Source organism: Cyprinodon tularosa, unplaced genomic scaffold, assembly GCF_016077235.1.
Source record: "Cyprinodon tularosa strain WSP-4 unplaced genomic scaffold, ASM1607723v1 ctg6, whole genome shotgun sequence".
NCBI lineage: Eukaryota > Metazoa > Chordata > Actinopteri > Cyprinodontiformes > Cyprinodontidae > Cyprinodon > Cyprinodon tularosa.
Window position 1 is genome coordinate 1728064 of NW_024039340.1, and position 21681 is coordinate 1749744.

The 21681-nt window shown below is 38.5% G+C and overlaps 1 protein-coding gene across 1 annotated transcript; it reads left to right on the forward strand.

Moving 5' to 3' along the window:
- Nucleotides 1–1171: 1171 nt before the first annotated feature.
- LOC119797812 (doublecortin domain-containing protein 2C) lies at nucleotides 1172–21412 on the forward strand. The gene is given in 8 exon segments (XM_038307026.1): nucleotides 1172–1280; nucleotides 1283–1442; nucleotides 8470–8701; nucleotides 11134–11261; nucleotides 16342–16363; nucleotides 16366–16440; nucleotides 21178–21303; nucleotides 21404–21412. Coding segments are annotated over 8 exon segments (861 nt in total).
- The last annotated feature ends 269 nt before the right edge of the window (nucleotides 21413–21681 follow it).

Sequence of the window (21681 nt, forward strand, 5' to 3'; positions counted from 1 at the left end):
ATAAAAGTAGGAATATAAAGGAAAAAAAGACAAAAAGACATAGAATTAGATAGACTGATAAACATCAGATGAGCAGAAGATTGACTTATTTTCATTTCATATCAAAAATATGATATATTTGACATTTATTTTATATCATATAAAAACTATTTTACTAAAAACACAATTTCACCTGTTTACAGTTAATTTAACCTCCCACCTGCACTTCTTCAGGTTATTCAACCACTGACATAGGGACCAAAAGAGACGTTTTTTTATGCTAGGCTCCCAATAAAATATCAAAAATTGCATTGTGAAAAAAAAAAAAAAAAAATCTAGGGATAAATTTTAGATCTATGCTTCTTTTACATGTTCTGTTGAGTTATTCTTGTTTTCCTACGAAATCAAGATTTTCGAGCCGTACTGCAGAAACAGCACCCCCTACAGGTGGTGACAGAATATTTCGTTATTTTAAACGTCGGAACCAATTTTAAACCAAATCAAGATTTATGGACTAAACATTTCTTAAATCATGTTTTTTTTCTTACTATTTAGTATTTTAAAAAGTTAAAAAGTTAAATGAAATTATTATTATTATTTTGTTGCAAATTTTGAAACATATATGTTATTTAGAAATGTTTTTTAACTAAATTGGATGAGTGGAAATGTAGATCGTCTTCAATCCGACCTGCACTACAGTAGCAGGGCAAAAAGTGACGTCACATCTGATGGAGAAAAAATACATTTCCAGAAAAATAGTAATAAAAAAATCAGGATATGAATATGATTTTACTGAGTGTGCTTTGTTTTAGTTGGTGTTATTTTGGCTGAACTGAGGGACCAACCGTTTTTCATCACATGGTAACAACGACACAATATAGAACCAATCAGATTTAATTTCAAACTAAAACTGACCAAAAATAAAAGAGAAGCCTGTTGGAACAAATGACGGTGAAATAGCAAACAATGTGAAAGGAGTAGGCCTGTCAAACAAAAGAAAATAACAACGTGCATTCTTGTTGCCATGAAAACCGTTCTATTATAGAGAATCTGCTTTTAACAGCAACGGGGGAAACGCAACACAACGCCTCCTCGTCTGTCCTGTGGATGAATTTCGAAATTTGCTGTAAAATCCACTCAGATTTCTCCCTCCAGTTTTATTTAGTTCAGATTTAAAGGCTTTAAATCCAACATGCCGGTGGAATCAGGGAGAACAGCGCTTCTGCCTCCCACTAAAACAATCACCGTTTATAAGAACGGTGATGCTTTCTTTCCCGGGAGAAAAATAGTGCTGAATCCCCGACAACTTTCCACAACTTTCTGAACACCTTAAGCAAACATCCGTTCGGCGCTGTCAGGAGGCTTTATACCCCCACGCAGGGCCACAGAGTGCAGAGCCTGGATCAGCTGGAGCACAGGAGCGCTTATGTTGCAGCAGGGAGTGAGGCGTTCAAGCTGCTAGAGTGAGTCAGTCAGGGATGAGTCTGATCAAATAAGACTATCTATCTATCTATCTATCTATCTATCTATCTATCTATCTATCTATCTATCTATCTATCTATCTATCTATCTATCTATCTATCTATCTATCTATCTATCTATCTATCTATCTATCTATCTATCTATCTATCTATCTATCTATCTATCTATCTATCTATCTGTGCTTCAGTGTTTACACCAACATGTTTTCCATGGTCATGTTATTTCTTCTGCCTTCATCTGCTAGGTTATTAATGGCCTGTTTACTCCAAATGAAAAAATACCAAATTTAAAGTCATATTTATGAGATTCAAAGACATCATTTTGAATTATAAAGTCAGAATTTTGAGATACAAAGTCAGACTTAGGATATAAGAACTCATAATTATGAGACACAAAGTCATAATTTTGAATTTCAAAGTCATAATTATGAGATACAAATACATAATTCCAACTTTTAAAGTCACAATTATGAGATATAAAGTCCTAATTTCGACTTTTTTAAGCAGGAATGAGAGAGTGAAAGTATGAGAGCTCTAAACTGCGGCGGCTGCATAATTCACTGTAATAGTTTCAATAATAATATAACCATCTATTATTATAGCTTTAGCTTTACACCACTTACCACATGAATGTCAATTAAATGACTTTAGATCATTTCAATCCATGAATGACTTGAGATTCAATTTGGACCTGGAATAACATGACTTGTGAACATCTCTGGTTTGGATAGAGACCTCTGTTGGAAAACTGCTGAATCACAAAAATGAAATGTAATTTTGTCTTTTTTTTCTAGAAAAACCAAAGAATCTCTTAAGGATACCTGTCTGGCTGCATGAAGCAAGCTCGCAGGGCTTTTCCAAATTTAACAAACCCAGAAAATTATCATCATCATAAATCAGTTTGGAAAGGGTGACAAACTCATGTTTGACATGTTTGAGACTCAATGAAACCACAGCAAGAACAATTGCAATCTAAAAAAAGATAGATAAACACAGAACCAAGGCAAACCTTCCCAGGATTGGCCGGTTGACCAAATTTATTTTATAGACTTATCAGGAATTCATTCAGGAAGTAAAAAAAGAACTCAGAACAACATCAACAGCTAGGCCAATTTCATTTGTCTCAGTTAAGGTCAGAGGTCATTATTCAACTGCATGAGAGATGAACTGGACTGGAAATGGCCTCCATTGGAGCAACATATTCTCATTATCAGTTCGTATGAAATCGTACGAAAAGTTATGCACAGTATTTCGTACGTTTTGGACGTTTTTCCCCAAAAATACAGATCAGTGCGCATGCGCAGGCAGACAGACGAAAAAAGCAGATCCGCGGACGGATGTAAAACTGGGAAAAACAGTGCAATAATCACTTCTTCAGGTCTCTAACTAGGTTGCTTGCTGTTTTGTATCTTAGGGTTAGGGTCAGGGTTAGGGTTAATTGTATGTTAAATTCTATGTTATTTAATGGTGCGTAAGATGCGCATGCGCAAGGATATCTTGTCTCGAGGCAAGACATAAAAATACGACGAAATGCGACTAAAACGTACGAAATTACGGTGCATAATTTGAATTTTGTACGATTTCATACAAACTAATAATGAGAATACACTGATTGGAGAGTACCAGGGTCACTGTTGACCAAAGGAGGATCTTCTGCTCAACATAAAGTTCAGCCGAGGCGCAAAAACACATCCTCCTTTGAGAAGCTAAAAAAAATAAATAAAAAGTTAATAAGCTGTATTTGTCAAATCAAAGTGCAGATTTAAAGGAGAAGTCTGGTCAGCAAGGAATGATCAATGGATCATTATCTATACCTAAAACAAATACGTTTGTGGTGATTCAATGAATTTAGCAATAATCTCTCATATTACCTTAAATATGGCCAATTTATGCCTGATGACTGTTGTTACCGCCGCTGGTTAACCTTGTGAGTGAAATCTAACAACCTAAAAAAATTTTTTTGGGGGGGGGGGGGGTCGGGGGGGGATTTACTTCTTCACATAAGAGCAGGTTGCTTTTGATTGGCTTTGCATTCTTGAGGATTGAAATAATCTGTTAGATTATTAGAAATACTTTGGCCTGATCATAAAATTTGTCTGATGATCTAAAACACTTGGGTAAAAATGGCAAGATCTGAAAATCTGTAAGGGGGCAACTCTGAAACCTTTATGTAACTCTCAACAAACGTAGAGCAGTAAGTATGGTTAATATCATAGTTTCAGATAAATCAGAGAAACTCATTCAGAAATCTGATTTCCTGCTGATTGATTTGTTCATCTTCAGCCAGCAAACTGATACAGCTGTCTTTTTTTTTTACCATGACTATTAATGAAAAACACAACAACACTGGATTATAGATTTCGTTGTAAAAAAAAAAAGGAAAAAATATAAAGATTCTTCTTTTATCCCTGCAGCCAAACTCTCACCTGCTGCTGGAAACAAAAGACCTGAAAATAATAGTAGTCCTATTTTTCGAAGTTGTCTACAGTTTGCCATCAGGTTGTTCTTTTTCTCATAAAACATACAACCAATACTAATCCCACATCTTCGCTTTACTCTAGCTTTGCACTACCTCAGTAAAAATCACAACCCTATGCACACAATGCATTTCAATTAACATTTCCCACTTGTGGGAGACTTTGTGGGGGTGCGATTCGTTATAAAACAGTCCTATCATCAATCAGTGTCTGCAAGCAGCATTGAGTTACCATCACTTTGCACTTTGATGGGTAATCCCCAAAAGAGACGGGCTGGTCCACTTGATCAAGTGCAGTGAGCCTTGGATCATACTGTATGGAGCAACGGGGCTTTGCTTGCTGGGGGGAAAAAAAACAATTCCATTCAAACTAGAACCAGGACAATTTGTTTTTTGATTAAGTAGGCAGTGAAATGTTTTGAATCTATATGGGGATTTGCTCTGCCGTGGGCCGGAAAAAAAAGAACACCAAATCAGATGGTGAAGATGAAAACCTGCCCTGTCAGCAGGTTTAGCTGCAAATGCCCCCTCCTTCCTGTGAGAGATGTGTCTGACATCTGATTTTTCTAACCATGAAAGATGGCAAGGCTGTTGCAGGTGCCAATTTTATTAGATGGAGAAAAATACCCCTTGCCTTATCTGTAGTAGTTTCTTTTGTTGACTGGCTTTCTGTGTGGGTATATGGATTTATATTAGCAATGTGTTAGAATGAGCTGAAGTGTAGAAGCTGTTATAAGATCTTTTCATCATGTTAGCAACTATCCAAGTAAGAAAATAATCAATGAAAACAACTTTGTCATCAAAAAAATAAAATAAAAAATAATCCAGGATTTAGACCAAAGGTTCTGTTGTTTCCATTGCAGCCAATAGGTGGAGACAGAGACAGACCTATGGTCATGTTTTTACAACAGTTCAATGGAGCAATACTCAACAGGCAGAGTGCTGCTGCGATTCTCCTTTTTACTTCTCTTTCCTCTGTGTCTCGTCAGTCATGAATCTGCAGGCATGAACTTCCAGGTTAATAGGAATCTTCCATAGGGGAAAAATACATGCAAAAAAAATGACTTTCTCGCCCCTGATCTGTCACTTGTTTAGTTTGCTGATTACACAGCCCTTTATAGGGTCACAACTATCGTTAATTTCACTTTGACCTCACAAAACAACAGCAGTCTGAATGGAAATGCCTGTAAAAGGATCCCTTAAACATGCTGGCTGATGCTGTGTTAAATGTAACCTTGCCCTTGCAATCTGACAGTATGGAGATGGTGTCTGGTCCTGGTCTGTTGGCACCACTGGGGTGAGTGTCTCACATTTGGTCTGTATGGTGTAACGTTTAATCCTAAAAATGTTTGCTGACTGCATAACGCAGATCTGAAATAAAGGGGGGGATTTAAGAGACTTTGAACATGGTATGGTTGTTGGTGAAAAACTAATAAAATACAGGCTTATAAGTTTAAGAAACTGTTGTTCCTCCTGGGATCACCTCCTGACAAAGTGAGAATAATTAGACGTCAATGCTTTGTTGATGTCAGAGGTCAAAGGAGAATTGGCAGAGTGGTTGGAGATAACCAGGAAGTCAACGGGGGCTCAAATAACCGCACAGTACAAACAATGTATGCAAGATACAATCTCTGAATGTAAATGAAGCTGAACCTTGACACAGGTGACTGAACAACAATCAAATGAGGTGAATTCAGCAGCAATTCAGCTGCAACGTCCTGATGGTGGGATCCATATTTGGCATAAATAGCTTGAAAAGATAGATCTCATCTTCATTGTGTCAATCGCTTGGGCTACTACTGTTGTTGCAGTGTGGTAAAGGTTTATTTGGCACACTCTGGCGCCTTAACTACCTACTAAGCATAGTTTAAACACCATAGCCTACCTGAGTATTGCTACTAAGCTGACGTCCAATTTTAAAACAAATTTTGATTCTGATTGAGAACTTCAGAATGATGTTGTTCCATGCTACCAAGCTGTAACTGTCTAAAACTGTTTTCTTTAACATCTAAACGAGTTTGTTGTTTAACGACTTCACAATCACCATATTTCAAATTCCATCTGGAAACCTTCCGTTGAAGTAATTTTGGGAAGGGGCGAAAATACTGGTTAGTTGATTGGCCTATGTTGGTGATAGACGGGCCAAATAAACCAATCAGATCAACGAAGCATATGACGTAACAGAGCGACGACGAAGAGGAGCCAATTGATAGAAACCAGTCGGGAGAAGAGCAAAAACATCTTTGCCTCTGAGAAAAGCCTCCAGAGCAGTGTTTTGCTCTTCTTTCAGTGAAGAAATACAGTGTAATTCCGATAAAACTTGCTCGATAGCCACGCTAACGCTAGTTTCATCGGCTGAAGCCACCATGTTCTTTAGACTGAACCGTCGCGCTTCTCGTTGCGTCACACCTCAACCCGCCTCAAAGCCAACGCTGATTGGACGTTCGTTTGGTGAACGGCTCCAAATTTTCTTCAACGGAGAGTCTCCAGACTGATCTGCGAGTGAAATCTTGAAAGCTCGTGAGATCAGGATGGTCTCACGAGGCTATCATACCATACCCTGTGATGTTTTATCATTGAATGTGTAAAATCTCTACTATATATTAACAGTAATGGTAATAATATTGCCCTTTCAACATTTGGCGGGATGTGGGCTTACGACGTAGCCTGAGCAAAATAAATATAATCACAAAAGTTGCCTACCATGACTATGAAGCTGATCCCAGTGGGAAATTTCTTCTCTGCATTTGTCCCTAACTATGTAGGAGAGTTGATAGCCATACCAGTCCAGGGACTGACTGCAGTTCTACTGTAAGGTGCCTTGATCAAGGTCAATGACCGGCGTACCTGACATGGGACAACCATACCATGCATAGTGCTTTAGGTTAATAGAATATATTATTTAGGCTAGGTATGCTTCCTAAAAAAAAAAATCTGTACAATGTTAAAATGTCAATCCAAACTACAGTCTCTGAAAAAGAGGTCTGACATCTTGTTTAATCTATGCCACCAACAACCTAAAGCCATTTGAGATGGTTTAAAATCAGAGAAATCTCTCTAATGGTGATTATCCGGGTTGGTGTTCTCTAAAGTGATAAATCACCCTGAACTGTTCTTTATGTTAGTCTTAGTTCATCCATCTGTCTTTTTTCTGCTTATCCGTCGTCAGGTCACAGGGTAGTGAATCTAAGTTGGGAGGGCCAGACTTCCCTCTTCCTATCCATGTGGGCAGCTCACCCGGCACAATCCCAGGGTGTTTTCAGGGCAGCTGAGGAACATTGTCCCTCCAACGATGACCGATGTCCGGGTCAGGGAACACTGTGTTCATTGGTGCTTCTCATCATATGGGGTCTTCAGGGGGCACCTTGTCTGTTCCCTCACCTAGCACCTCTCTGCCTTGGTTGACTCGACTAGGGGCATGAAGCCCCAGACAGCATAGCTGCTGGCATCCCTCTGCTAGTCTTAGTTAGCTACTGCTGTTCTGTTTATGATTATCTTGATGTCAATAACTATAATCAACAGTAAACAAAAATATGTTAGCATCTTTTTAAAGTTAGAAAATCTCTGACATCTTTTTTCAATACCGCCTTTTTTATTAGAACTGTTGGTTTATTAAAACAAAAATTTGTTTTGCAATAATCATCAAAATTTACTAAAGAACAGCAGTTAAAGGAAGGAGGTAAGCTAAGTTTCCAGAACTGGACTTTCTTTCATCAGCAACACTTCCTATGTCTCAGCTCCTTATGTATGATCTCAGAGTTGAAGGGAAGCAGCAAAGCCCTGAGGAAAACTGTGCCTCCTTGTTGCTGCCAGCATGTCTGCTGACTGTGAATCAGCCCTGGGAGTGGCTCCTACTGATACCACAGTCAGTATGGCTGGAGGCTGGTCCGCACAATTGTTTGGGACCTCCATTATCCCTTGGCTATCATATCACCCTGTCCTCTTGTTGACTCCAGTTTTCTGCCACTTGAGAAGGCCCTAGATTACTTTTCACTCGGCCCTCCTAGAGACCCTGTTTGCACTTGGTGTAGCACAGTCTGAGGCCTCCTGACACACACACTTGTCTGCTCCCAAAGGACATGGTGCTGCAGATATGTAACGCAGAGGAGACACTGGATGACCTCAGGTTTTCCACTGCCATGCCTCTACTTCTGCATATACTTTCCCAGCACCTCCTCTGCTCCCTTCCCAGCACTCTCCCTGAGTGACGAGTCCTGATTCAGGGCTGATTTAAATGGGATCTATTTACATCTCATCACCAGGCTGTCAGAACGCTAAACAAGCTGTTCCATATTTGATTGGCCAGATGTGTTTTGACTCTGAGCTTCATGGCAATGTTGTTCCACATTAGTCAGTGATGAGCTGAGATTAGAAATCTGCACAGGGTACCACTGCAGGGCCGCTCTCTGCTTCTGATCTCCGGAGGCTGTGGACACTGCAGCTCAATGACATGAACTCTGTTTCAACTCTTCTTCACTAAACAAACCGAGCAAACCTCAATCTTCTTTTTGTTGTTCTACTCCTCTTTCTCAGCCCAGTAACGGCTGCAGGAATTCAAAAGCATATCAACAGATGTTGCCTCAGCATTAAAGAAAGGCAAACAAGTGAAGAAGCAACCCAGATAATCCCCAGACTCCATGTCAGTGAGCTTGCAAACACCGCTGCCAGGGTGTGTTCTGGTGGAAGCCTGAGATCACTACACCAACCCCTGAGCCAGCTCTGGGACCCCGCAGTACAGAGCGCTGCTGCTGAGGAGAAACGCAGAGTTCGCTCACTCTGTGTCTGGAAGGGAGACATCCCTCACCTCGCTACCTACAGAGGGGAAGAGGAGCCTGCGAGGAGAAAATTGCCTTTTGTGGAAGCATTAATTCAGATGTGTACCCTGTTGTCTGAACATCAGACTCAACTCTCCCTCCTTTTCCTCTCCTCCTCTCACTCCTTCACTCTCCCACTGTGCAGCTCGGTCCCAAACCCCCCCTTTTTGTGTTTTGTTTTGCCTTCCCCCTCCATCAATAACCTTCTGCTGTCTGCAGCTGAGGAATAAGTTATTCCACGAAACTCCCTCCCGTTTCCTCTAAGCTTCTTTGGATTTCCACTGTTTGATCTGACTTGATAAATAAGACAAATGCAGTTAGAAAATTCACGCCTGCCCCATTTCATCAATAAATGATTTGTTTGCCACACTCCCAGGTGATTGATAGGTCGAGTGTTTGTGATGCATTGGAACCAGAGGAATTCAATACAGTAGAACATGTCAGCCCGTGAAAGTCTGAGGTTGAAGAAGAATGCAAATAAGCTATGGTAGCCTTGATGATACTGTTCGGTCCGTCTGTCCATCCATGAAATATGACAAAACGTTGCCTCTTTTGTGGAAAAAAAGGGACTTCCTGCCTGTAGATTTGATTTACTGAGGTTATATTGACATGTTTCTGTAGGTGATGATTAGACTATAAAACTTATTATCAAAAAGGACACAAATCATTCAGCTTGTGGCTACAAAAGGAAATATGGTTAGCAGAGATGGAAAAAGTACAAAAATAATCCACTCCAGCAAACAAAAATTTAGTTAACAGTATAGAATGTTACTTAACTAAAAATAAAAGCACACCATGAAAAATGTCCTCAAGTAAAAGTCCATTACATTTTCAGGAACAAAAGAAAGCCCTTTGAACGATTAAAAAAAAAATGCAGATATATATTCTTAGAATATCTTTAATCAAAGGAGCATCTTTCTATAGATATGTGGTCCAAGATATCTTTAAAATTGTAGGTTACTTTAAAATGTTCAAAGTTAGAATAGAATAGTAAATTGTGGTGTTATACTAGCAAAAGATTATAGCAAAAGTTGTCACACAAATGTGGACCTTAAAAAACTGCATAAAAATAACAGAATACGTGACAGAGTTAAGAAAATGAAGAAATAAGATATTTTACTGTAAGTAAAGTAAGTAAGTAAGGGATTTTACAATATAAATACTGTGCATCTGGAAAGTTCTGCTAACTTTTCTTTAATGAAATGTCACTCTGAAAACTTTTGAAAGTTAGATTTTAAATTAGAGACTTAGAGAGTTATTTTAATGTTCATTTGTAACAATAAAAATGTTGATAAAGAGATGCTGCCAAATTATTATTTTTTGTATTTTCTAATGACAATTCTTTGATGACAATAAAGCTTTTCATTTATTTCCTACAAAGGTTTAAAATTACTACATCCCGTACTTTAGTTATTAGTAGTAAAGATTTCTACACGTCAGATGGTAGTATGGGCTGCACAGTAGTGCAGTGGGTAGCACTACTGCCTTGCAGCAAAAGGGTTCTGCGTTCGATTCCAGGACCGGAGTCTTTCAGTATTAAGTTTGCATGTTCTCCCTCTGCATGCATGGGTTCATTAGGTTAATTGGCTTCTCTAAATTCTCCTTACTGTAGGTGTAAGTGTGTGTGTGAATGGTTGTTTGTCTCTTTTTTGCCCTGCGATGGACTGGCGACCTGTCCAGGGTGAACCCCGCCTCTCACCCATAAACAGCTGGAGATAGACACCAGCACCCCTTGTGACCCTAGTAGGGATAAGCATGGCAGATAAGCGGGATAAGCTTGGCAGCAATGGATGGATGGTAGTTTTTTTTAGCAAGCTCATCATTAGCTTCTTGGAGAGAATGTAAAGGTTGCCAGTTTGAAACCCAGACTATTACTTCCCATGGTACAAAAAGTATTAAAACTACAGTTTATATATTTCCAATAAAGGCCAAATGATAAAAAAGTTTGATTGAAATGTGAGATTCTTTGTTTATAAAATGTTTTAAGTCACTGCTAATTTAATTTACATTTGAAAAATTCAGGATTCTGATTTAGAAAAGCAGAATGAAAAGTTTGGAAAATTGTAAAGCAAAAACCCAAATGGTTAAGCTAAAATCCTTAACCCAAAATGTTCTTGCCTTTAAATTTAAAGTTCTGCTATCTTAGTTATTTTACAGTTGACCTTTTATGTGCTTAGTAGGAATCTTTATGTGGATTTCCTTTTACATTTTACCTTTTGACCATAAATTAATTTTGTTGAGAGGGATGCCCCCAAATTCCCTTTTGCTTTTGGATGCTCCTAGAAGTCAGGAAAATTTCAAACACAAAGAAAAGTCAGAGGAAATGTATTTTTTTTCCCGGTTTCATGAGTTCTCCTTTTCCCTTCCTTCGCTCTGCGCTCAGGCATGCGTTAGAGAGGACCTTGAGCTCACAGTCGGGGGCCAGATGAAGGAACATGCAGCCAAGACAGAGCGAGCCGAACAGCAGAGGCAGGTGTCCACAAACCAAGAACACTGCACAGCAGGAGGTGAGCAGAGCATTTCACTAGCAATGTTTCTCCTGACGTTTTCCTCTCCAGCCTCCTCATCCTCTCTGTTTGTTTCTTCATTACAATCTTCTTCAGTATGATTACACTTAGAGAAACCTGCACCCTTTTGATTACAAATTTATATCACGGGTTTCATTTTTACACCTGTGTATAGATAGCTGTGCATCACTAGACTTTCCTCTCTGTGTGTAACTGAAAGGGGAAGTGTATTGGGATTATAAAAAAATAATCTGTCATTTGAGAAAAAATTTGATGACTCTGTCCTAAAGACGCATTATCGCTTCTTGAAATTAACATGACTTTTTGTGGTAAATATTAAACAGATTTAGACTTCAAATGCTGAAGAAAGCATTTAAATCACAATTAGGAATTGGACCCAAAAGCTCTTCTTAGGAAAATGAAAATCTCTCATTTTCTCTGGATATAAAAAGTATTACTATAAAACATTGAAAATAGTAAGCAGGGATTAATATGAAGTAAATATGGCTTTTTTTGGCTTTTTTTCTTTATCCTGAATATTTGTATTTTAATGTGTAACAAGTATACCTTATATATAGAAAGTTTTGGTTTCTGCTGGGGGTTTCCTTCTGTTAAAAGGGAGTTTTTCCTCTCCACTGTCGCCACAAGCAACGCTTCCTATTCCTATAAATGCTTAGTGTGAGGGTTTGCCTTCGAATCAATGAGTTGATGCAATCAAATGGCTTTCCTTAGATAGAAAACTGTGAATTAATTTGACTGGATGATCTGGTTGAATGTTGTGCCTTGAGACATGTGTTGCGAATTGACTGAATTGGTTACCATGACACCAAAAGAAGAAAATGACAAGGATTTATATAAAAAACTCACAAAGATTGCCATATATAGGAATTCACAAAAGCCAAAAATGCAAAAATGTTTCACCCAAACTGTAATGTATATAAAATTGTAATTTTATAAAGGAAGAATAAGTGATCAACTTAAAACGTGAATTAAAAAACAGCTCAGATAAAAATCCTCAATTTAAAGAATATTTTATTATATTAATAATAACAGGTCTCTCACTGTAACAGATTATTTTTGATGCAGCATTGTTTAAAATCAGATTTGAATGTTGACATTAATTCTCACTTTCAACTGGCAGAGTTCTCCTGAGAGACCCTTCAGTTGTGACATTTGTTTACACCGTATTTGCTGCTTGTAGATGAAGAAAAAAAGTCAGAAATGTTAAAAGAGAAACAGAAAAGAAAAATAAATGTATAAGCATTTTCTTGGATAAGCTTCAGTCTGCCAGAGATAATGATCCAAGTAGCTGAGCTGCAGCCTGTTGTTTGAGTACGGTGAGAGGAGAATCCTGCTGTCTCAAGTTTTCCAGACATGGACGTTATTAAAGCACTGTAATATTAAAATAAAAGCGCTCTAAGAAGTACATAGAATAAAGCTTAGCTACACAAGGCTTGAGCTGAAGGCCAGCAGGAGCAGCTGAAGCATGAGGACTGTGAGCTCTGATTAAACTCCATTTGAAACTACTGGAAGGGTAGAAAAGTACCTGTTCTGAACGGGATTAGGCAAACTTAAAAAACCTTAACTTGGTCAAAAGTAAATGTAAAAGCAGAAAATCTCATATTTTACTTTGCATTAAAGAAATTTTAAATGGAAAGTCCGGTCAGCAAGGAATGATCAATGGATCATTATCTATACCTAAAACGAATACGTTCGCGGTGATTTAATGAATTTATTGTTAAACAGTAAAAAAAAATAATAATAATAATAATTTTAGTTGTGGTCAGTGAGTCCGGGAGCGGCTATTTTGGCCTAAATATAGTAACCCCTCCCTCCTGCCATCTTCCGGCAGTGCATCACGGTGCAGTAAGCCTAGCGCCATTCTCCCTGCTTTGAAAGCAAAATCAATGGGAACTACTAGACACATCTGCAATCAACAACAATTATTGAAGATTTCCAGAGGACTTCACCATTGAAATTCACCAGAGCTATAGTGAAACTGACAATGCCCACGTGCATGGCAGCTGGATGTTGGAATACATTAGGTAAAAGTGAAAAAAATTTAAAATTATTATTTCACCTTTCCAAGTCATGATCCACGGACGGGTTGGTCGTTGGATCGCCAACTTGAAGAGGGAGGATTTGCCATCGTACTTCTGGCCAGAGAAAAAACCTGTAATATGTAGCCAACATTTGGAAGAAGAATGTTTTCAAGATGACTTGGATAATAGCGCGTTGTGACAAACACCAGATACAGCACTGGGACTTGATCAACGGCCGATACCGCACCGTGACGTCACAAACCAGTAGGTGGCAGTAGTGTTCTTTGACAAACATGGATGCCTCCAGTAAAGCACATTCAAATAAAATGACTCTGAATTAAAAACACTGATCATTTATTGAACAGTATGTAATAATTTCATATTTAAAGTAACTTTCAGAAGCTTGAATTCTGAATATGAGCGGACTTTTCCTTTAAAGATAAGGGCGATGGGTTCTCGGTGGCTCAGAAGATGTGAAGATATGAATAAAAATGCAAATCCATCCATCCATCCATCCATCCATCCATCCATCCATCCATCCATCCATCCATCCATCCATCCATCCATCCATCCATCCATCCATCCATCCATCCATCCAATTATAGAGATAAGTGCCTTCAATTAATTGTGTGGTTTTGAAAGCAACACGGTGTAACGTTTTTTTACCCATATATTAGCTTAATTTATGACATACTAATTGATTTTTTAGCTCAATATTCAGCATCTGCAGCGTACTGATGCTCTTTGTGGGCTGATCATCTCAGAAACTGGCCTATGTAACTTTACAGGGTTTTATCCGTCACCTAATGAGTCATGTGATGCAGAGCACGTCTTTACAGCAGTCTAAGCTGCCATGAAACACCAGAGCTAACTAAGTTAAAAGTTAGCTGACAAAACAGATATGACATGTACTTGATCAGACATTTCTGCTTATCTGATGTAGGATTTAGAGGGATGAATGTTTCCATGTCTTTATAAATAGCTCCATAATGTCTCAATCTGCTGGTCTAAAGTGGTGTGGTAGCAGATTCCAAACTGAGGGAGACTTGTCTCATTATGGGACAGTGCAGTGTTGCTAGTTGCTTTCAGGGTCGTTAAACCTGAAGTTACAGGTCTAGGGCCCCAGGTGGCTAAAACTCAACTGCAGACTTTCAAATAAAGGCTACTAGTGCAAAGTAAACAAACAAACCCTGCCTTTTATACAACAGAAGGATGTAAATTCTCTGAAACCTAATGATATCAAATTTTTCTAATTTTTCTATCACATAATTGCTTAATGGATTACCATCTTAAAAAATTTCTGGTGAGGTTTTCTATGGAGCTAGATCGGGGGGTAGGATGTGGGATCTGGGGGTGGTATCCCACGTGGAGTATTTTCTTGTGATTGGCGGCAAACCATGGCCTGTTTAAAAAAATGCATTTGTGTATCGAGGCATGCCAGTGCAGTCTCAAAAATCCACACATAAATGCAGTGAAGTTTAAAGACTACTGGTACTTTAATTTATAATTTTTTATGGACCAGAAATTATTTGGTGAATCTTTGTCTGTGCATGTGTGGATCTTGTGCGTATGTGAATCTTTTCCTTTGTGCATGTGGATTTTTTTTATGCTTGTGTGAATTGTGCTGTGCGTCTGGGGATCTTTAGCCTCGTGAGACCATCCTGATCTCGCAAGCTTTCAAGATTTCACTCGCTAATCAGTCTGGAGACTCTCTGTTAAAGAAAATTTGGAGCCGTTCACCAAACGAACGTCCAATCAGCATTGGCTTTGAGGCGGGTTGAGGTGTGACGCAACGAGAAGCGCGACAGTTCAGTCTAAAGAACATGGTGGCTTCAGCCGATGAAACTAGCGTTAGCGTGGCTATCGAGCAAGTTTTATCGGAATTACAGAGTATTTCTTCACTGAAAGAAGGGCAAAACACTGCTCTGGAGGCTTTTCTCAGAGGAAAAGATGTTTTTGCTCTTCTCCCAACTGGTTTCGGCAAGACTAGCCTGGCTTGTGGTTGTGTTTTTGTCGTCGCTCTGTTAGTACGTCATATGCTTCGTTGATCTGATTGGTTTATTTGGCCCGTCTATCACCAACATAGGCCAATCAGCTAACCAGTATTTTCGCCCCTTCCCAAAATTACTTCAACGGAAGGTTTCCAGATGGATATGCGGAGCAAATCCATCTGGCGGAGTCAGGTTAGTGGATCTTGTCCTTTGTGGATTTTTTTGTGCTTGCATGAATTGTGCTGTGCGTCTGTGGATCTTGTCCTGTGCATGTATGGATCACACAAGTGTATTTGTGAAAATTGAGACCAATCTACCTCCATAGTTTCCTCTCCTTATCTCCACTAGCAAACGTTCTAGAGTAAGTTTGGCAAGTTCCTTATAAATTTTGACACAACTGAACAGTTAAAAATGCACCACTGCACTAGATCATCTGATAAAAGGACCAGAGGCATATGTTTGTCTTTTATCACACTGTTTTTGTAAATTTAGCATAAAAGTTATATAAAATACTTGTAGCAAAATGAAAGCTTAAAGTATAGTTCTGTAAATGTTTTAACTCTCATAACTGTGAATTCTAAGATCCACAGTTATTTATTATTAAAATGAAATCATGTGAGGCAGTTCAGCAGCGTGTTTCATTATTGAAATTACACCCTGTATCAGTTTTAGCACCTACTGCCAGAAAAGGAATTTGTTTACCGGAGAAAAACTGTATAATGTATCAGTTGGAGCTATATCTCATATAAATCAGGAACACGCTGTCTGTGGAAGGATCCCAGACAGGACGGAGGATTCAAAATGACGGCTTATATTTTAGCAGAATATCTGTGGCTCTCTGCGGTCCTTCCTCCAGTGGGACTTCTCTAAATAAATAAATGACTCAACAGCAGTATTGATCTCCTGTGAAGTTGAGCAGCAGAGGGGAAGGAAGGGGGACAGGGCAGTAAGGGATGAAGGGAGAGAAACGGTGACAGAGAGAGCACCAAAATGAGAGGGCAGATGCGGGTAGATGAAGTAATCGTGATTAATTCCTTCTTCCCTAGGCCAGCAGCATATTTCATGCAAAAAAATCAAACAAAGTGAGGTGGAAGGAGCGGCGGAGGTCGAAGCAGACCCCGATCTGACGGTGGACCTGCCGATTGATCAGGTGAAACAACATCACATTCAGCCTGTATGAAATGAGCTCTTTACCATTCAGTTTTTTAACAACTTGGTCTGTTTATCTGACATAGGATTTAGATCGGGTTCCTAAACACAGAAAGTCAAACACATACAGGCTCTGTGAAAGAAACCATATGTTGAATCATTTACCCTGTCAGTGTGTCATGAACTGTAAAACTATGTTTTTTAGCTCATGTAGTCAGATGATAATTCATCATTATGACAAGCTGTTTATATTCTCCCTGTTAAGCATTACCTCCCTGGACTTGTTTTTGTTGTTTGTATGTTTTTGTATCTCCAAACTAAATCAAGACTCCCTGGTATGATTTTATAGTTACACTCATAAATGTTCGCTAGCACAGCCTACATAAACATAAATATTCCAATACTAGAGCAGAGCAGCAGAACAAAGGAGTGTGTTGTGACATGTTTGTCACATTTAAACCACAAACTTCTATTTATGTCTGAGATTTCATGTATTGGACAAATAAAGCGTGCTGTATGATTTTTACAATGAAGGAAAAATTAATCACGCTTTTCCAAATGTGATGCAATAAAAATCTTCAGCCCCACCTACTCTGATACCATTGGAACAATCAGAACCAGATGCCTTTAGCCACCAAATTAGTATAATGAGTCCTTCTGATGGCTGTAATTAGCGAGTGCAAAAACGATCTAGAAATAAGTAAAAATTTCTTAAATTAAGTGTATTTATCCTTATTCTAAGTAGGTAAATAAGATAGTTTGCCAATGGAATGAGTATTTTTATTCTTAAAATAAGATAATTAGAGAATATGCACTTGAAATAAGTCACTGCAATTATGTTTTCTTATTTTAAGTGTAAATTGTCTCATTGGCAAAAATGTCTCTTTTACCTCCTCAATTCAAGAACAAATGCACTGCAGACCGGTGAGGAAGAAAGTTCTGGAAAAGTTAAAGCAGGGTTCTAGGTCCTAGAACAAAATCCCAGGCTTTGAACACCTCCCAGAGCTCTGTTCAATCCATCATATCATGAAAACGGAGGGAGGATGAACTAAAACATCAAGGTCAACTATAATCTGAAAGGCCAGGTAAGGAGAACACTAATCTGGGAAACAGCTGAGAGATACTCGATGCCTCTAAATGAGCTGCGGGGATTTGTCATTCAGCTAAGACAAAGGTAGCATCTATATTAGAGCGAAGCCAAAAAGGAAGCCACTGCTGAAAAAGAGTCAGATGAGACCAAATGTAACTTTTTTGGCAAACATAAAGAAAACTGAAGAGAAAACTAATACTGTTTATGTCCCTAAATTCATCATTTCCATTGGGATACACAGTGGTGGCAGCATTATGCTTTGATGCTTTTCTTTAGCCGATACCCTAGGGTGACCAAACGTCCGTATTTCCCGGGACATATCCGTATTTCACGTCCTGTCCCGGGCGTCCCGGGTTTTTTTTAGAAAGTGAGGAAATGTCCTGATTTCACTGCGCACGACGCTCCGTGTGACGTAATCCCTGAGCCGCGTCAGTGCGGGCAGCCCTGTTCTTAATCAGAGGCTCTGTTCGAAAACCTAGGACGCATCCTCCAAGGACGCGGTCTACCTAGACTGGATCCTTCGAAGTCCTTGAAAATAAGGAGGCCGGAAGAGTTCTGTCTGTAAATTCGAACAGGTCCTCCCTTCAGCGGGTTTTACCGACGTATGCTCTGTTGCTTAGCAACCGTGAAAGTTGACACACAAAGCAGGAAAAGAATGAATACCGAGGTTTTCAAAACTGTTTGTTTATTTATTTATTTAAAAAAAAGTTAAAGCCAACAAAGACTACACTCACAAGAATCCAGAGTGGAATAAAGGTTCCAACCACCGGGAGCAGGAACAAATAAAATCAAATGTAATGATAGAAACCTTAGTCAGTTAAATAACCTGCTGCTGTAATTCTGCACATCTCTGATGTTGCTGCTATTTTCAAATATCCAATACTGTAAAAATGTCCATAGCTGCATATTGGTTATTAATTCTCCAGTTTTATATTGTTAAAACACTTTACAGTATTTTATTGTTTATATTTTAACTCTTCCCTATTATGTTATTCTTATACATTTTTCTAAGGTCCTCATTTGTGTGACCATTTTCAATAATCTTTCTGCTGCTGTAAATTTGCCCATTGTGGGAAAGGGATTTTCTATACTATAAAAGGGTTAGAAATACTTAAGTAAATCTAAACAATGTATGTATAAAAATATATCTGCAAAATCTCTAATATTCAACAACAAAAAATACTTAGTTCAGCATATTGTGCAAAACAACAATAAAAAAATTAAACTCCTATCAGATTTATAGTTCCCACTCTGCAGATCTATTAGAATGTGTCCTTAAATTACAGCCAAACTCATTTACACAGTAACAGATAAAAACCTTTAGATAAATCAAATACAACCACCTCATATCTGACTCAATAACCATTAAAACAACTATTTTCATTCATTTCAGACGGAACTATTCACTGAGTTGTATTACATTAAACTGAACTTCCAATTTTCACCACTGTTTGCGCCAAGTAACCTTTCCTCTGATTACGGATCCCCCCCCCCACCCCCCGCTCCAAGGTGTCCTGGTTTTCCCGAATGAAAATATGGTCACCCTACGATACCCGATACCTGGCTGTGCAGTATCAGCCGATACCGATACCATAATAATGTAAAATAATTGCCATCATGGCTTTGTCAAGCTGCTGCCTACCTTTGTGAAGCAGGAAAAAATCTAATAAAAAGGGAATCCAGTATAACTTTTTATTGCCTACCAGGAGTGGGTGACAATAGTTGAATAAACTTATGGCTCTCAAAATGGTATTGGTGCCCTATTTGTTGGTACTCGCCGATACCGATACCACCATTTTAGGGAAGTATCGAGGCCCCGTCCGATACTGGTATCGGTATCGGTGCAACACTAATGTAAATAGAGGACAATTCTAAAATCAGGAATGGAGTCTACAAACAACCTGGACGTAACAAAGGTTCAGAGTTACACTCTGAAGTTCAGATTTTAGATATGTTAGAATGGCCAAGTCAAAGTCTAGACCTAAATCCAATTTAAAGTTAAAACTTGCAAATTGATGTTCGCCATTCTTCTCCAGCCAGCCAGCCTGACTGAGCCAGAGCTACTTCGCGAAGAAGAAAGTTCAGAAATTTCAGTCTCTATGAGTAAAGCTAGTAGAAAGGAACCCCAATGAATCTGCATAGAAATATGGTTCTATGTGAGTCTGGGAGCTGAATACAAATGAACACATTTTAAATTTTTAAATATTGGACTTTTTAAATACACTGTGTTTATCCGTTACATTAAAAAAATCGGTAAGCACCCCAAAATTTTACTCATCTAAGAGTTGAAATACTTGAAAATGTTTTCACTCAAATTTAGGTACGTAAATAGTAGTTGGCAAAGAAATTATCCATAAAGTACTATGTGAAATTTCTACTCCAGTACTTAGTAATTGTTGGGTCACACCAGCTGATTTAATGTTTATAAATTATGTAGTCAGACAATTTTTTGCAAATTCTGGTATTTCCATGTATAAAATAAAATTAAAAACAAATCCAGATGTCTTTCAACCCCTGTAACATCATTTGTACAGTATTCCTTTTTATGTAGATGGATAGATTTATTATATATATTGACTTTATTGATATTACAAAGGAGCAATTCAGTTGTCACATCAGAGTAAACAACAGAAGGTGCAAAAGAAGGAAAAATGTGAATCAAATAAGTAAGAATAACATAACAATAAATTATAATATTACAAAAAATATATTTGGGAAGAAGCTGCTCTTTTTAAACCATATTTCAACATTAACATGTAGAAGCCAATCTTTATAGTTGGTCATGCATTGAGGAAAGGTTAAAAAAATCTAGTAAATACCTGTATTTTTTTCTGCATATTTACTTGATATTAAATTATTCGTGGTGGGTAGGCTAACCATAAATTTTATATTACTTAAGTAAAAGCACTGAGTATAATAATGTAGCCTCATGAGACCATCCTGATCTCGCGAGCTTTCAAGGTTTCACTCGCTAATCAGTCTGGAGACTCTCCGTTAAAGAAAATTTGGAGCCGTTCACCAAACGAACGTCCAATCAGCGTTGGCTTTGAGGCGGGTTGAGGTGTGACGCAACGAGAAGCGCGACAGTTCAGTCTAAAGAACATGGCGGCTTCAGCCGATGAAACTAGCGTTAGCGTGGCTATCGAGCAAGTTTTATCGGAATTACAGAGTATTTCTTCACTGAAAGAAGAGCAAAACACTGCTCTGGAGGCTTTTCTCAGAGGAAAAGATGTTTTTGCTCTTCTCCCAACTGGTTTCGGCAAGAGTAGCCTGGCTTGTGGTTGTGTTTTCGTCGTCGCTCTGTTAGTACGTCATATGCTTCATTGATCTGATTGGTTTATTTGGCCCGTCTATCACCAACATAGGCCAATCAGCTAACCAGTATTTTCGCCCCTTCCCAAAATTACTTCAACGGAAGGTTTCCAGATGGATATGCAGAGGAAATCCATCTGGCGGAGTCAGGTTAATAATAATGTACAACTACCCATAAAAAGCATTTTATTCTAAAAGTTACTCAAGTAAATGCAGGTAAATATAAGGTGTTACTACCCACCCCCAATAAAATATATCGATATTTGTGATTGTAACATGTCAAAATTGGAAAATGTTTAGAGTTAAGGATTGTGTTGTACATCTTATGTTTTCCAGGTTGAAGCCCAAATAGTGGAGGAAGAGGAAGAGGACGCTACCGGTTCAGCAAAAGGGAAGGGCTTCATGCATGATTCAGACGCCACGTGTCTACAGATCAACTCAACTGCAGGTTCCAGGGAAGACGTGAGTACTCTTTTTAATAAGTTTTATGTAGTTCTGTCTCACATTCAGTTCATTTTCACTTCATTGTTATGTCCAATTTTCGATTTTGCTCTGGAATCAGGTCAGATGAAAATGGCCTAACTGGCAATTATGGTAATCATCATTTTCCTAATTGTATGGGGGTCATGCAGACCTGTTCCCAGCAAGCACCTCACCTCTAATGTGTGCATAACCTGTTTACTTTCCCTCAGCGACTCTATCTCTCTCTGTGTATTATTATCAGCTAATTCATCAGTCATAACACAGATATTTTAGAATCTGTATTCATTGACTAACAGGACATAGCCAGGGTAAGAAGCCGATAACTCTATGCATCTGATTTCTGTCCTTTGTTATGGT